The 17,184-nt window shown below is 49.4% G+C and overlaps 1 protein-coding gene across 14 annotated transcripts in view; it reads right to left on the bottom strand.

The window, feature by feature from the left end:
* ZC3H7B (zinc finger CCCH-type containing 7B) overlaps positions 1-17,184 on the bottom strand; it is a 91,580-nt gene that overhangs the window by 27,354 nt on the left and 47,042 nt on the right. For 12 of the 14 annotated variants that reach the window (XR_010595810.1, XM_065579092.1, XM_065579060.1 and 9 more), the window contains 9 exons: positions 15,206-15,248; positions 12,650-12,909; positions 11,839-12,184; positions 10,793-10,851; positions 9,781-9,943; positions 9,536-9,697; positions 8,595-8,800; positions 7,415-7,515; positions 6,751-6,932 (listed from right to left, as the gene is read on the bottom strand). Coding sequence is in view for 13 of the 14 variants with exons in the window: in XM_065579092.1 (XP_065435164.1) it covers positions 6,751-6,932; positions 7,415-7,515; positions 8,595-8,800; positions 9,536-9,697; positions 9,781-9,943; positions 10,793-10,851; positions 11,839-12,184; positions 12,650-12,909; positions 15,206-15,248 (1,522 nt within the window). In the remaining variant the exon portion in view is untranslated. The remainder of the gene's footprint in view (positions 1-6,750; positions 6,933-7,414; positions 7,516-8,594; positions 8,801-9,535; positions 9,698-9,780; positions 9,944-10,792; positions 10,852-11,838; positions 12,185-12,649; positions 12,910-15,205; positions 15,249-17,184) is intronic. The other 2 variants (XM_065579153.1, XM_024100022.3) reach the window with 1 other exon arrangement.

Here is a 17,184-nt window from a genome sequence, read left to right on the forward strand (position 1 = left end):
GAAGAGGCATAAGCATATTTATACCAGTAAAACTGTGTCCCGTATACAACTTGCGCCTGTAGACAAGTCACAAGGGCTGAGCTACACACAAACTGTCACTAAATAACTAAATCAGGTGTAATTCACACCTTGTCATACTTTCCTGCAAGTCTGTGTGTAGACACTCTTGTTTCAAAGTAAATGTCCTATTTCAATTTTGCTAAAGTTGGTAAGAAAAAGACTCTTACAGAAACATTGCCTTGGTCACAACTTATCTCAGGAGTTAACTCCTTGATGGGTTCAAGGATCTGAACCAGAGCCTTTGCCTACACTACCAGCGTGGAGAGAACCAACCAGCATTAAGATTCTCAGAGCACCGAACAGTGAGAACTTGTTAATTTTCTAGCAGGCGTACAAGCATGTAGTCAGTGGAGCATTATGTGGTGAGACATCTTTAACTAGCTGGGTTACTGCCAAGCCTAATTATCTCATTATTGTGCAGTTTAGAGATGGCGTATGAAGGATGTTTAAGATGTCTGACCAATTTCCAGCTCATTGAAACCAAAAACACCAGAAGTTTGCTTTAATAAGGCCCCACTGATACAGAAAGGCAGCAAAGCTGTATATATTACAGTCACTGAAAGCTGTTGTTGTTATGTTAGCTTTGCTATTACAGAGTACCACGTGAATGCTCTCTTGGCTCTGAGAGCCTGTGTAGTCCTGAGGGTCGGAAGCCAGGAAACTCTATACTTATGACCTGCTGCGTGGCCCTGGACGAGTCAGAATATTCTGTGCCTCAGTTTCCCCATCCATGAAATAATACCATCTGGCAGCTTTCCAAGCATGTTGGGGCATTCATTTTGTTAAAGTCTGTACAGTGTGTTGAGGAAATCCAAAGCACTAGGTAAGCATTTTTATTATTCAAGCACACCCAGAAATGCCTCTGGAGCAGCAGCTGCCCTATGTTTGGTACTCAAACCAGTGTTTTGTTGGTTATCTCCTTGTTGATAGAATGTGGGGTTAGCCCCCAGGAAAGACTGCATAATGTCATTCTGGGTTCACTTCTTCCAGCCCTCATGCATTCGGCAATTCCAGAATGTAGGATAAAACCAACCTCTTACCAGAAGATCCTGCTCAAAAATCTTTTTAGTTTTAAAATCACATTTCTTGACCTTGTGGTTGTGTAAAAAAAACCTACCAAGTACAAACAGTGCTGTCCTCTTGTGTATGAAGACAGCCTGAAACAATGGCTCTGAGCCCTGATCTACACTATGAGTTTAGGTCGCATTTAGCAGCATAAGATCAATTTAACCCGGCACCCGTCCACACGACGAAGCCATTTTTGTCAACTTAAAGGGGTCTTAAAATAGATTTCTGTACTCCTTCCCGACGAGGGGATTAGCACTGAAATCAACATCGCCGGGTCGAATTTGGGGGTAGTGTGGATGCAATTCGACGGTATTGGCCTCCGGGAGCTATCCCAGAGTGCTCCATTGTGACTGCTCTGGACAGCACTTTCAACTCAGATGCACTGGCCAGGTAGACAGGAAAAACCCTGTGAACTTTTGAATTTTATTTCCTGTTTGGCCAGCGTGGCAAGCTGATCAGCACAGGTGACCATGCAGAGCTCATCAGCAGAGGTGACCATGGAGTCCCAGAATACAAAAGAGCTCCAGCATGGACTGAACAGGAGGTACTGGATCTGATCGCTGTCTGGGGAGACGAATCCGTGTTATACGAACTCCGTTCCAAAAGTCGAAATGCCAAAATATTTGAAAAAAATCTCCAAGGGCATGAAGGACGGGGCTATAACAGGGACCTGCAGCAATGCCGTGTGAAACTTAAGGAGCTCAGGCAAGCCTACCAAAAAACCAAAGAGGCAAACGGCCGCTCCGGGTCAGACCCCCAGACATGCCGCTTCTATCATGAGCTGCATGCAATTCTAGGGGATGCCCCTACAACTACCCCACCCCGTCCGTGGACACCTGCAAGGGAGTCTCATGCAACAGGGATGAGGATTTGGGGGACGAGGAAGATGAGGGTTAGGAGGAGGATGAAGATAGCGCACCGCAGAACTAGCAGAGAAAAACTGTCTCCCCGACAGCCAGGAACTGTTTAGCACCCTGGACCCAGTACCCTCCCAACCCTCCCAAGGGGGGCTCCCGGACCATGAAGGCGGAGAAGGCCCCTCTGGTGAGTGTACCTTTGTAAATATAATGCATGGTTTAAAAGCAAGCATGTTTAATGATTAATTTGCCCGGAAGACTTGGGATGTTTTCCCAGCCAGTACAGATACTGGAATGCAGTCAAGCAACATCCGTTCTTTATCTCTCGGTTATCCTCAGGAGAGTGAGATCATTCATGGTCACCTGGTTGAAATAGGGGAATTTTATTAAGGGGACATTCAGAGGTGGCCCTTCCTGCTGGGCTGTGTGCCTGTGGCTGAAAAGAAATCATCCCCGCTGTTAGCCACGCGGTGGGGGGTAAGGGGGAAGCGATCATCCCAGAGAATTGGGAGTGTGTGTGGGGGGAGGAGGGGGTTAGTTGCACGTTAACCCAAAAACCTTAGCCTCTCCTTTTAAATGGCCAACCCATTTTAAATGGTCAACCCAATTCTCCCTTTTTTCCCTCCCGCAGCTGCAAATGTTTCAACGCTACCACTATCATCTCCGTCCCAGAGGCTAGTGCAGATAAGGCGAAAAAAACTGCACTCACAATGAAATGTTCTCTGAACTCATGCAGTCCTCCCGCACTGAAAGAGCCCAGCAGAATGCGTGGAGGCAAACAATGAGGAAAGCACAAAATGAATGCGAGGACAGGAGGGACGCGCGAGATGAGAGGTGGCGAGAGCAAATGCTGAGGCTACTGGAGGATCAAACTGATATGCTACGGACTATGGTTGAGGTGCAGGAAAGGCAGCAGGAGCACAGACCACCACTGCAGCCTCTGTGTAACCAATCACCCTCCTCCCCAAGTTCCATAACCTCCTCACCCAGATGCCCAAGAACACCCAACCACTCCACCCCAGAGGGCTGCCCAAGCAATAGAAGGCTGGCATTCAATAAGTTTTGAAGTGCAGTGTGGCCTTGTCCTTCCCTCCTCCACCACTGCACCCAGTGCTTTCCTCCTCCACCACCCCTCCCGGGCTACCTTGGCAGTTATCCCCCTATTTCTGTGACTAATTAATAAAGAATGCATTCATTTGAAACAACAATGACTTATTGCCTCTGCAAGCGGTGATCGAAGGGGGGAGGGAAGGGCGGTTGGCTTACAGGGAAGTAGAGTGAACCAGGGGGGGTGAGTTTTCATCAAGGAGAAACAAACAGAGCTTTCACAAAGTTTCATGAAACTAGTTTTCAAAGCTTCTCTGATGCGCAGCGCGCCCTGCTGTGCTCTTCTAACCGCTCTGGTGTCGGGCTGCGCATAATCAGCAGCCAGGTGATTTGCCTCAACCTCCCACCCCGCCATAAATGTCTCCCCCTTACTCTCAAAGATATTGTGGAGCACGCAGCAAGCAGTAATAAAGCTGGGAATATTGGTTTCGCTGAGGTCTAACCGAGTCAGTAAACTGCACCAGCACGCTTTTAAACGTCCAAATGCACATTCTACCACCATTCTGCACTTGCTCAGTCTATAGTTGAACAGCTCCTGACTACTGTCCAGGGTGCCTGTGTATGGCTGCATGAGCCATGGCATTAAGGGGTAGGCTGGGTCCCCAAGGATAACTATAGGCATTTCAACATCCCCAACGGTTATTTTCTGGTCTGGAAAGTAAGTCCCTTGCTGCAGCCGTTCAGACAAACCAGAGTTCCTGAAGATGTGAGCATCATGTACCTTTCCTGGCCACCCCACATTGATATTAGAGAAACGTCCCTTGTGATCCACCAGTGCTTGCAGCACCATTGAGAAGTACCCCTTTCGGTTTATGTACTGGCTGTCTTGGTGCTCCGGTCTCAAGATAGGGATATGCGTTCCATCTATTGCCCCACCACAGTTAGGGAATCCCATTGCAGCAAAGCCATCCACTATGACCTGCACATTTCCCAGAGTCACTACCCTTGATAGCAGCAGCTCAGTGATTGCATTGGCTACTTGGCTCACAGCAGCCCCCACAGTAGATTTGCCCACTCCAAATTGATTCCCAACTGACCAGTAGCTGTCTGGCGTTGCAAGCTTCCAGAGGGCTATTGCCACTCGCTTGTGAACTGTGAGGGCTGCTCTCATCTTGGTATTCTTGCGCTTCAGGGCAGGGGAAAGCAAGTCACAAAGTTCCATGAAAGTGCCCTTATGCATGCGAAAGTTTCACAGCCATTGGGAACCATCCCAGACCTGCAACACTATGCAGTCCCACCAGTCTGTGCTTGTTTCCTGGGCCCAGAATCGGCGTTCCACGGCATGAACCTGCCCCATTACCACCATGATGTCCAAATTGCCAGGGCCCATGCTTTGAGAGAAGTCTGTGTCCATGTCCTCATCACTCTCGTCACCGCGCTGCCATCGACTCCTCACCTGCTTTTGCAGGTTCTGGTGTTGTATATACTGCAGGATAACGCACGAGGCATTTACAGTGCTCATAACCGCCGCAGTGATCTGAGCGGGCTCCATGCTTGCCGTAGTATGGCATCTGCAGGAGAGCAGAGTGGCAGCGGAAGCGTGACGATGGTTTGCAGCCCTATTGTACTGTTTGCTGCCAGCAGCATCCAGAACACAACAGCGGCGGCTGAGCTGAGCTGCCGTGGTATGGCGCCTGCGCGGAAAAAAGGCACGAAACGATTGTCTGCCGTTGCTCTCACGGAGGGAGGGGCGACTGATGACATGTACCCAAAACCACTCGCGACAATGTTTTTGCCCCGTCAGGCAGTGGGAGCTCAACCCAGAATTCCAATGGATGGCGGAGACTGCGGGAACTGTGGGATAGCTACCCACAGTGCAACGCTCCGAAAGTCGACGCTAGCCTCGGTACTGTGGACACACTCTGCCGACTTAATGTGCTTAGTGGGGCCACACAATTGACTGTATAAAATTGCTTCCTAAAAAATAGACTTCTATAAATTCGACCTAATTTTGTAGTGTAGACATACCCTGAGAGATGTGAACTGCCCAAGCATCTCAATGGGATAGGAATGTGAAACCTAAAGCCAACTATTTACATTTCGACATTGTCACCTTCCTCTGTACCATCCCCCGGTATGTAGGGCAACTGCCCAAGGAGTCCAAAAAACCCCAAGTGTTGGATAGTGGCAAAAGAATGCCCACTACCATCTGCTACTCGCCAGAAGATTGCACCCATCTGGCTGTGGTGGCCCAGGCATGTGTGTCCTCCAGGCTTGATGAGTGCAATTCATCAGCCCTAGAACAAAGCCTGAGAAAGTTCAAGTGGCTTCAAAACGCAGCAGCCCACTTGCTTAGCAACACAGGTCACTGTGAACACATCACCTCCAGTACAACCACCCTTGCACTGGCTCACCAGTGAACAGAGTCCAAGTCAAGCTCCCAGCCCTGCTGGTCAAAGCTCTCCATGGGATTGGCCTAGGTCCCCAAGAGAGCCTCTCTCCCTCCATAACCATGAACTGCCACGGCAGCTACATTTCACTGGGACCGTCAGCCATGGAGGGCAGGGTCTGGAGTGAGCCGGAGACAAAGCTTTCCCAGGGCCTGCCCCTAGATAACGGCACTCAGTCCTGCAGAGACAGGAATGAGCATGGAGTGAGTCCCCTGCGCAACTAAATGCAAAACCCACACACACACACTCACACCCAGGCTGAGGAGGAGGATGGAGATTATATCCGTTATTTCTCTTTTTACGTACTCAGGAGGTGCTTAAATACTACAGAGGCCATGAGTACGACAGGCCACACAAGCACCCTGAGAGGCAGGCAGATATTTCTCTGCTTTCCCCTCCGGATGGGCACCAAGTGGAACTGCCACAGGTTTAGGAGCCTGCCTAAATGGCCTTTGCCTGCCTAAACAGGTCTTCTCATTTCGACCGAACCCCTCCAAACACACTGCTGGGTTCTCCGTCAACTGCTCCAACACAAGAAAAAGAGTCGGGCTTCATCCTGGGACAGGTCAGTGAAAATCTCTGCTCAGCATGCAGTGAGTCAGAGAATCAGACAAAGCACTTGGAGGGGAGAGAAAAATCAGACTGAAGAGATCTCCGTGCCATTATGTAAGTGACCTGAATTGAAGAGCGTGCTCCAAGAGGGGGCGGACGGCCTATTGCCAACTACATAGTTTCCATAACACACTCTTGGGAGTGGCTTTATCAAAGTTTTTTGAACGTTCAGAGAAATCCCATTGGTTACCACTATTTTGTGACGGTGTACAAAGAAGCGAAACATCAGAGGGGCCCACTTTCCTTTCACTACAGCTGCACCAGCTTATCCCTGCCATGTCCCGATCACCTAGCTGTTCTAGGACTCTGCTTCTAACGAGCATTTCCTCCAACAAACATGGTCCTGAGGTAAAGGCTCGCTGGGCTAGAATTCCCAGGATTGCCCCTAGACAGACAAACCTGGCAACCGCACTGGAAGAGCCGACCTCTCACGGTCCCATCTCTATCTCCTACAAGCCGGGAGAGGGAAGGGAGGGGAGAGAGTGCGTGTATTGAGAGAGAACATAAAATTTCCTGAACTCTGACAGAGCCCCCTGCCAGGCCCTCTCTCTGTCCCCAGTGGCACAGTACCTGGGCTGGAGAAGGCACAAGCACATGCTCTCTGCTTCTCTTCCCTTCCCTCCCCACCCCACAGCCACACCCAGCGGCACGCTTACCCGAGTATTGCTGCAGCAGCCAGACCTTGAGCTCGATGAAGCTGTGAGCGAAGTGGCAGCTGTCCTCACGCAAGCAGCCGTAGCGCACCTCATGCCGGCACACGTCAAACTGGAAGTGCTCCTGGAACTGGCGGATCTTAGAGTATTTCAGGGAGGTGGAACGCACAATATGAACCAAACACCTACAGTGGGGAAATGGCCGAGCCAGAGAAACACAAGGATCAACGGATTGACTCTTCACCCTTCCTCCTCCCCGCATTCACTGAGCCGGCTGAGGCACGGGTGGGTGTTAAAGCCGATCCTAGGAGTCACTAACAATCTGGGTGGATCGAAGTCCTGGGTCATGCCTTGTCCCCAACCCCGGAGCACTTCAGGCAGACACCTTGCACCACCTTGTTTAAAATATCTGACCTCTGAACCCCTGTGCAGCATAGGCCAGATCCAAGCTCATTGGAGTCAACTGCAGTCTTGCCACTGACATCAATGGGCTCTGATCTGGCTCCAAATCCCTTGGCACCAGGGGTCAGACATGCAGCGCAACATATCACACCTTGTGCTTTCATGTGCTGGGGATGAGAGGAAGAAATGGGCAAGTAACATGAGCTAGCTGGCTGGGCTCTAGCGGGGTTACTCCGGCAGGCACTGCACGGGCCAGTTCACTCACTTGTTGTCGTAGAAGCTGTGTTTGGCAGCAAGGTTGGAGCAGACAGCTGGAGAGTCCTTGGTCCCTTTGCTGATTATCCGGGGTTTGCTGTCAAAGCAGATCTGAGAAGGGAACAATCAGCACACTAGGAAATCTCAGAGAGCAGGAAAAAGGAGAGATGCTGCCAGAGATCTCACCCAGACTGGGATCATTTCACTTGGAAGGGAGAAGAGCCAGAGGGAACTTACTCGAGAGGTCCAAAAATTAGAACAAGCCTGATGGAAACTTAAGCAGTAGAGCTGCTTGGAAACCAGTAAACACATTTTGCAAACATTTCCAAACAGAATTTTTGGCTTTTTTTTTTTTGACATTCCAACAGTTTTTTCATCACAGTTGGAAAATTTTCAACCAGGTCAACCTATAATTCCCTTCTTTTTATCCAAAAATGCAAAAGCAAGGGGAAACGATAGGGGAAATTAAAGCCGCGTACGTCCAAAACAAAAGTCATGTTCCTTTACACACACAGTCACCCTGGGGAACATGCTGCTGCAGGAGGTCAAGACAGAGAGGGCCAGATCCTCAGTTGATGTAAATCAAGGTAGCTCTACTGGTGTCAAAACAGCCTGTGTTGTGCAGGAGGTCAAACTAGATGATCACAATGGTCCCTTCTGGCCTTAGAATCTATAAACAAGTGACACTAATTTGCTTCAGACGGGGATTTTTCCCATCACATGGTTATGGTTTGTCAAACAGCCGGGTCAAAGTTATGATTATTAAACTACCTTGCTAGCTATGAAAACCCAAGGTAGTCAAACTGCATGCTGCGGGCGTGAGCTGACCACCTGCAGGGGGCAGGGAGGAGTTACTCCCCCCACACCTACAGCATCGCACAGTTGCTCAGGTACATCACGGATTGTTCCGTTTTGTCACCTTCCTCTGAAGCAACAGGGAACAGCTGCTTCTGGAGGCCGGATACTGGCCAGGATGGACCAATGGTCCGGCTGCACACCGACAGCTGATCTAGGGTGGGATGAAGCAGAAGGGAGCCTGCCTCTTTCACGCACTTACAGTAGAGTTACATTTTGGATTTGCACCACTAACGCGGGCACTTATATCTGCAACAACAGGGAATGTGTGAAGTTTGTGCCTACAGCTCATTCCCCAAGAAAACGGTGCTCCCCCCTCCTCTTCCTCCCTTTACCTCGCAGAGGAAGGTGAAGATGCCCTGGTGTTCCTTCAGGAGCTTGGCAATGGTCAAGTTGCCCCGCTTGATCCCTCCCAGCGGGTCAAAGAGGAGGTCACGATTGAGTGTTCCCTTCCTTTCCTCCGTCCACACGTCGATCTCCTCCTGGTGGTACGCGAAGGTGCAGTTATCCCCGTACTTACAGTCCTGCTTGTTAATCATATCTACAAAGCAACAAAGAGCAGAGCACCCCGCATGGAGGGGGGCCAGGTCAGAAACTGAGCTCGCCCTTGTCAGCTCGCCCTGCTCCCCACAACTCACAAGGAGCTAAATCTGAAGAGTTAAGAAAGACACAAAGCCTGAGCTTTTGGCCCCTCGTTAGACACTTTATAGTTACACCACCTCAGAGATTAATCTGGTTACATCTCATACACTGAGCAGGGTCGGGCCTGGTCTGGCCTAGGATGGGGAACTTCTTGGGAAAGCCCCAGTGCCCCGCAGCAGGGTTGGTTACTCAGCAGGGAGGGCTCTGGCCAGAACCAAAGTCCCAGCACGTGCTGGTGGGAGCAGTATTAGTAGTTCAGTGCCAGCGGGAGACAGGCTCTCCGTCTCAGCGGGGCACCTAAAACTGGTTGCTTTGAGAGAAGCAGGCTGCAGTCCTGCCATTCCCACCACCCTGCGAAATTTCCAGCGGCCAGGCGCATCGCTCTTTCCAAGCCATCCTGTACCCAGAGCGATAGCACCAGCTGCTGCTCCGCTGTGCGAAGCTCCCGTTTTCTACCATGTGTTACGGGTTCATCTGTCTTGTCTCTGGTTCTCATTCCCCCCCCCCCCCCCCCAACCCCAGCGATCATTTCACGAAGGAGCGAGAAGCCTCCAGAGGGAGCACGCGATCCCTGCTGCAAGCTCCCCTGCTACCTCTGCTGGCATATGCCTCACAGCCCCCCTTCCAAGCTCACCTTTGCACAGGTAATAGGATCCCACAAAGTTGGTTTTGGTGGGTCGGGGCCGGATCCTCTTCCAGGTCTTGTCTTCAGAGTTTCGCAGTCTCCCTAGCAATATGTCCCTCTTACACTTGTGCTCCAGGCCTTCCCGGTAAGTGTAGTCACCAGCCTTGGGGCCTATGGGAAAGGAGGACCCGATCAGCAAGAGGGAAAACAATCCCCAAGCCCTCGAACTGCTGCTGATGTCATAAGCACATCACCTGTTTTGGGGTAGCAGAGGTGGCAGGCTTGCTTGAAGACATGAGTGGACGCCAGGGGGTTCTTCACGAGCAGGGCAGTGTTGGGCATCACCGCCTCTGGCTGAGACTGCAGTAGCTCTGCCCCCTTGGGGATGGTAGGGTGACTCACCCCACTGAGGCTGACCTGAAAGACAAAAAAACCACACACATCCCTCTTCTAAACCTAACAGCCAATGGACCGAAACTGGCCCCCAGACTAACACTGGGCCCCTTCATGACCATGCAAACACACAACAGAGCTCGTGCCTCAGCAAGATGGCTGCCACCAGCAGCAGGCGGTTCAGAAACGGCAACAGGAACACCAGAGTTGTGTTTTCAAATACAATCAATGAGCAATTTATCTGCAGCAGAGAAGGACCTCTCCTTCCCCACGGAAGGGCCAGCAACTCAGGAGACAACAGCTCTTTCTTCATCCCTGAAGGAAGGGCTTCTCTCCCCCACCTTCCAGCACAATGAGTTGTGCATTCCACGGCACTTGAACAAAAGAACTAACCCTGCCGTGCAACGTGTCAGACAGAAAGAAAACAGGAAGGACGGAGGTTCAGCGATGTCCCAGTCCCACTCAATAACCTAGTTTAGATAGAGGCAGATCATCCTACCCACAGAGCTCCTGAGGGGAAAAGCCTCAGCCCAACCTCAGACCCGGTGAGACCAATGTACAATCCCATGCATGACGGAGACTGGAGTGGAGCATTTAACTCCATGCAGACCCTAGTGATACAGTGGGGGAGGGGACAAAGAAGGAAGGGGAAAATGCTGTGTGACCACATATGGAGAAAGGCCTCTACACAGCCCTGCCACCACACGGGGCGAGTGGGAAGGAGGTTACGCACACAGGGCAGGGTAACTGAAGCCACCAGATTTTGGAACTGATTAAGAAAGGGCCCAGAGTGCAAGAATAGCCCCGTGCCCTCCCCACTCCCATGGCACATGGGCACCTTGGTACATCCAGCAGGGGTAGCAGCTCACTCACCGCAGGAGATGGTTTCTGGCTGCCAGCAGTGTGTCGCAGTTCCTGAGGACCAGCTTCTTCTGGGCAGAGGAAGAAAAATCCCAAACACATACATCTCACTTTCAGAAGCTGCTCTGATGCCCGAGACAGAGATTTGAGCTTGTTCAACAGTTTTTTAATTCTTTTTATCTTCCAGGAACATCCAGTACCCAGGGCAGAGACTTGAAAACTTCTGCAAGAGCCTCCCCTTTTCTGAAATCCCCAAAGGCAACAGACCCCCACTGCCAGCTGCCTGAAGGGTACTTTTCACAAACAGCAAGAGACCAAAGGAATTCAGCGCAGACGGGAGCCTAGGTTCCAGCACAGTCCTCACTGGGCAACCTCTTCTCCGCTTGTGATGCTCCAGCATTCAGTCTGCTGTAACATCCCCATGCAGCCTACCTATGCCCCAAGGGGCTGAAATGCTCCTTACCTGATCTCCCTCCAGAGCCCGGCTCCACAGAACATGACTGGAGTGCTCTTTGGGCTATGACACTTATTGCTCACAGAGATCAAAGGAGGCAAAGACTGACTAAACCATCTAGTCCATCCCACCCTGCCCAATGCAAAATCCTGCCCTACAGTAGATTTGCCAAGACTTTGCCAAAGTCTGTTTTAAATGACTTGGCATGAAAGGGCTCCCACAACTTCCCTTAGGAGACCAGTGTCAGGCAATGTTTCTTTGATATGAAGCCTGAATGTCCCCTCATTACTCGAGCTTTACCCCCTGGGATAACCCTGAACAACAGCTCTGCCTCCTTGGTGTCTACACCCTGCAGATGCTTGTAATCAGCGGTCACACCCCACCACTCCCCCATTATCGCTCAGACAAGCCATGCTGATATTTAGTTCTTTTAATCTTTCCTCCATCTCAATCAATTATCTGGAAGCTTAATTATTGGTCTCTTTCTTCTCTGGCATTGACATCTGTCTGCTGTGGAGATGCTCAGAGCTAAACACAGTGTTCTAGGGGCACTGTCACAGCCACAAATGCCTGCAACCCCGACTCCTCTGTGCCCTGCACCTACCTATAGCAAAGGAATCCAGGGCATCCAGTGAGCCCCTGCTAGTCCCAAAGGTGTCCAGGGCATCGAGCCGTGGCTCTGTGTACGGGAGCAGGTCCAGTGAATCCAGAGAATCCAAGGGGGAGCCACCACTGCCCCCAGTGGGCTCAAAGGCATCCAGGACAGAAGAGGAGAGCTGCTTGGTGGGATCCATCACCAGGCCGAAGGAGGCAGGTGGCAGTGGATGTTGGTTAATCGGGATGTTGGCTGTCACCACAGGGGGCAGCAGAGGGGTTCCGCCCGGAAACACAGGGATCAGCTGGGGCATCTCAGTAGGCAAGTTGGTGGGAATGGTTCCCTGGACCAGAGACTTTGAGAGTTGTGAGGAAAAGGGGGCAGAGAAATCATATTAGAGAAAGGACTGGAGGAAGCATGTTTCAGAGAGATGGGTGGATGGACAGAGCGCACTACAGCAGCGAGTGTAACAGTCTCCCACTCCAGAGTGCACAGCACTTAACTTCAGTTCAGAGCAATAAGCCAGCCTCTACCCTCCAGGCCCATTTTCACCCCCAAACACTGAAAAGCAGGGGGTGGAAGGGGGAAAGGTGCTCTCTTCATTCCCATGGGGTCTAGCCCCTCCATCTGGATTTATGTATTCCACTCACACTAGGCCGTCCAATGAGTCAAGATCTAAGATGGGCTCCTTAGAGACACACAAGCCAGCGATGGGAAGAAAGAAAGGGACTGAGCACACACTGCCAGACGAACACGTGACAGCGAGGAGAGAGAGAACATGCTCTAAAGGATGGATTCAGAACACGACCGGAGCTCTTACTAGAGGGTACTGTGACCCGTCAGCCAGGGAATCCAGAAGAGAGTCCAGTTCTTCCCCAATAACCTCCCCATCTGTGAAGTCCTCCACACTCTCGGGCACGGGCAGGGATACGCAATCCGGAGAATGGAGCAGTGGGGCGGCAGGCAGAGAGGTGGGCAGGCCCTTTGCATCCATGTCAGAAGCTGAAAGGGCTGCACCCTCGCTCACAGGGATGGAGGTGGCGAGGGGAGCAGGGATGCACTGCAGGTCCATGGAGAAGTCTGCAAGGGGGAGAGGGGGGGGGAAGACACAAAGCCAGTCACATGGTGCCTGGGGGTGAGCCGAGTGCAGCTTGGCCAAAGAACACAAGATGTACAACTTAGTTGGACCTCAAGCACTTAGCAGGTGAAACCTTTATAGATTGGCAGCTCCAGTTTCAGGGATTCTTGGCCTTTGTTTTTTGTCTCAGACCTCCCAAAGGCCTTCGCAGAATGTCTCGTGAATAGCCAGACAATGCTCACCTCCCATGATGGTGCCTGGGAAGTGTCTGCAGGCCAAATCTTGGTCTCACTGAAGTCAACAGCAAAATTGCTATTGAATTCAGTGGTGTCCGGTCGTGACCCCATGAGTCCAGTTACTCTATACCCCATTGTCCGGTGGTTTTTAAATGCTTCTGAACTGCCTCCTCCTGCAGAGCTCAGTTGTCCTCCCAGCACCTCTGCTCCTTGCTGTCCCTGTGCCCGCTCCCCCCCCCCCCCCTAAAACCCACTTCTCCTCAGGCTCTCTAAGTTCTGAGCTTCCCTGTTGGGGAAGGGAGGGAGACACCCAAACCCTGACTGGGGAGGGGAGCAGGGTAAGGAAGCCCAGACAAGCCTCCCAAAGAATACAGAATATTGGGTCCCCAAACATACATTTGAAGACTCACCAGATGCCCTTGCCAGAGTGGTGCCTAACTCTTGAGTACCCCTCCCCTCGATGTCTGCAGGAGACAGGCTTAAAGATCTTTACTGTGTTACTGAGGCTTCCCTCAATAGTTGTAGGGGTGATGGGGGGGAAGGAGAGACAACTTTCCCTACAGCTTCCTTCACCCTCTGGCCCAGTGTTCTGACTATTCGAAAATGAGGCAATTCTCCCCCCGCCCCATCTCCCCACCCCCAAATACTCTGTTAAGGTGAAGTTAAGGTGGCAAGCACACGTTTGTCACCTGAGCACGCTCCATCCTGCAAAACTGTTAGAATTTAAAAAGAAACAGTCCAAACGTTAGACCCCCAGGAGATGCAGAGTTACACATGTAAGTCTCAAACCAGGCACCCAAACTACCTTCATTCTGCCCCTGTAGCGATGCCCTGAAAAGAAAAAAAATCAGAAAAATACTACCACCTTCTCCATCCACTCTAAAGAGTTCCATGTTCAGAGATTCCAAGGCCCGAAGGGACCCACCCCTGTGATCATCTAGTCTGACCTCCTGTATAACACAGGCCATAGAATCTCCCCAAAACATTATCAGCAACCCCAAAACTAGAACGCCTTCATCTCCTCTGATTAGTGATTGGGCTGCTTTGTGGTCGTACACAGTACATATACCAATTCCTGAGCAGACAAATAGCAAAGCGAAAGCAATCATTCCTCACTCTGCATTAACAGCCCAATTCTGCGACGTCCTGAAGGCTCATAAGAGACGCTCATCACCTCACAGGTCTGGGTCTTATGATTCCATGTGATAGTCAATTATTCAAGAGTCATTAAGCACAGAGCTAATGTGTTTCCACATACAAACGTCATACACCCAGATCAGAAAATGGAGCCCTTTAATGGGGCCCAGCCATAGTTAGCATTGCAGACATTTATGCAAGGAACAAATAAAAACCAATGTGCTGTGGAGCATGGTTTTCAATACGCGGTTAAGAAGGGCGAGTGTCGGAGTGGCATTTCTACCGGGGGGGGGGGGGGGGGGGGGGGAAATAGAGTTAAGGTAGTTTAGTCCCTGGCAGGAAGAGGGCAACCTTGCAACTTTCACTCTGCGTTTCCTGGGGTTCTAAACATAGAAGGCTCCAATTCTAATGTCTCTGGAGGGGAGAGTGTATTCAAAGCACGGCTCCATATCTACAGTCTTAACTTTAAAGTTGTTTTGGTTGGGAATGTACAGCAGAATCGCATGTGTTCAAACCCGGCTTTAGAGCTGAAAATAGGTTACGTCCCCATGTGTTTGTTATTTGCATTGATTAGTCCCCATTTATCCAAAAATATGACATGTCCCTTGTTCTGCTTGGATAGCTAGATTTCTGTTGTACAAGGTTCTCCTAGCAAGTGCCTTCTTAACCTGATTTCCCCCTCTATCAGTGTCTTAACAGTTTACTGAGGATTCTGAAGTGAAGAGAAACCAATATAAAGAACAGCACCTCCATATACTCCTGCTCCATACCACCTCCTGCCCCCATCCCCGCTAGGCTGGTTTCTTCCAGTCTCCAAAGTCAGGAAGCAAAAGAGGTCCAAATGAAGACAAAGCAACTATTAGTCCAGCCAACCTGAGCAGGTGCCTTACGGCTGCCATGAGAAACAGAAAGGAGAAAGCTTTACCTGTTTCAATATCATCTATGGAGCCCAACCCATTGGAAGTCATCTGTAAGGCAGGGAGGAGGAGAAGAACTCATCACTACAAAGACATCTTTTGAAAGGTGTTAGTGCTTCACAGCCCCAAATCTCCCCTCCCAAATATCTTCAGTGCAGTCTGCTGCTGCTTCCCTCCTCTCCCCCCACCCCCGCCCCCGCCTTTCAGTGCTGGAACCATTAAACTGATGTACTGTTAGACCACTATTCCTCCAAGCCTGGTATTTCACCTTCAGCAGTGACCAAAACCTGTATTCCTCTGAAGTAATAAACCCCCATAATACCCGACCTTCTCAGTAATTCTGCACATGGGATTTCATGTGGGTGAGAATATTCCTTCCTGATTCCCAGAGCCAATCAGCTAGCCCCACAAAGCATGAGATCTGATTAGCCTTATCTTACATAACTAGCCTTTCTTAGCTTACATATCTTTCCATTTAATAACCACTAATTTTTACAGCAAGACTAAAAACAGGAAAAGGTTCCCACCAAAACAACTGCTGACTGTGAGCCCTAGGCAAAGAATAAATGAGCAACTTTACAGAAGTCTGAATGCTGCTACTGGAAATACATTTTCCTAATAATTGTATTAGGCCTACCATGACTCCGTTTCCACACAAACATTCCTGTGTTAGTCCAAAGGCCACTTGGTGTTGGTTATATCCAAAATACAAAGATAAGCAAATATACCTATATTCTATACGCCAGCAACAATACAGTTCTAAGTATTTTGGCCAAACAGGCTCCGGTTCGGGAGACACCATCCCATCATGGCATCACTCTGACAAAGAACCCCTAGAAAACCTTGCCTTATATGCACTCTAACAAACAAGTGATATCATTGCTGGTTACCGGACCTTGGCTAAGGTCAGATGAAGCAGCTTAGAGCCGAGCTCTATCCTCTGCCCTGGTCGAGACAAGATTAATGACTGGGAACCTCTTTCCTCGAGGTTTTCTTATCTCCTCATTTTACCATATTTTGCTCTCATTACTAAACTAAGCATTTCTCTATAATCAACTCAACCAATTATTTACTGCACCTGGTACCCAAATAATAATATTTTTAAAATTTCTATGACCTCAGCCCAAACCTTAAATAAGATAACACTAGTATTTTAAGGGTCACCACAAGTTTAACACAAACAACTCATCCTTCTCATAATCTGACTCTTTTTAAAAAAATCACAGGCTTTGGACCTATTCCTTATGCTAAGATCCAAACTCAAGTTAAAACCACAGTTCACCCTGGTCTAATGTGAGCCTATATTCCAACAGTGCAAACACATTTTTCTTCCTGCTTTCAGTTAAAAATGATAGACACCAGCACAACAAATATTTGAGATTACACATTTGCAACTCCATCAGTTACAACTTCAGTTTTTGCAGTGTTCTAATTTTCCATAAAAGGGAAAATTTTCAATGGAAGAAGATTATGGGTGGCTACAAGAAATGATCTTAGGCTGATTCTCACTGCTAGACAGATATTAAGGCAAGTCACTCATCAACATAAACTTCAAATTGTATTGCTCTAGTATCTTTTAAGGGGTTTTTAGGTTCATTTAAAAAGGGATAATGTCAAATAGTGCTAGGTCCCAAATTTAAGAGCCTAAAATGATTGTCAAATATTTTTTTTTAAATATGAAGCGTTTTAGTGAAATCTCTTAAAAACCAGCAATGAAATCAGTGATCTGATTATTTTTCATTCTGTGTTTGTACAGTGCCTAGCATAATGGTGTCTTGTCCATGACTGGAGCTCCTAGGTGCTACGGCGATACAAAAGAGTAAATAATAAATTAAGCAATGTTTAAATTTGCATGCTTCACTCGGCTTGGACAGTGAAATCCTCCAGTCTAGTTTCATTTTATAAGTTTCTTCATCTGTTTCATTTCCTGGTTCTTGCATATTAGCACTTTGTAATTGTACCAGAACCAGAGAGGGAAACAGAAAGT

Source organism: Chrysemys picta, chromosome 1 (assembly GCF_011386835.1).
Source record: "Chrysemys picta bellii isolate R12L10 chromosome 1, ASM1138683v2, whole genome shotgun sequence".
Lineage (NCBI taxonomy): Eukaryota > Metazoa > Chordata > Testudines > Emydidae > Chrysemys > Chrysemys picta.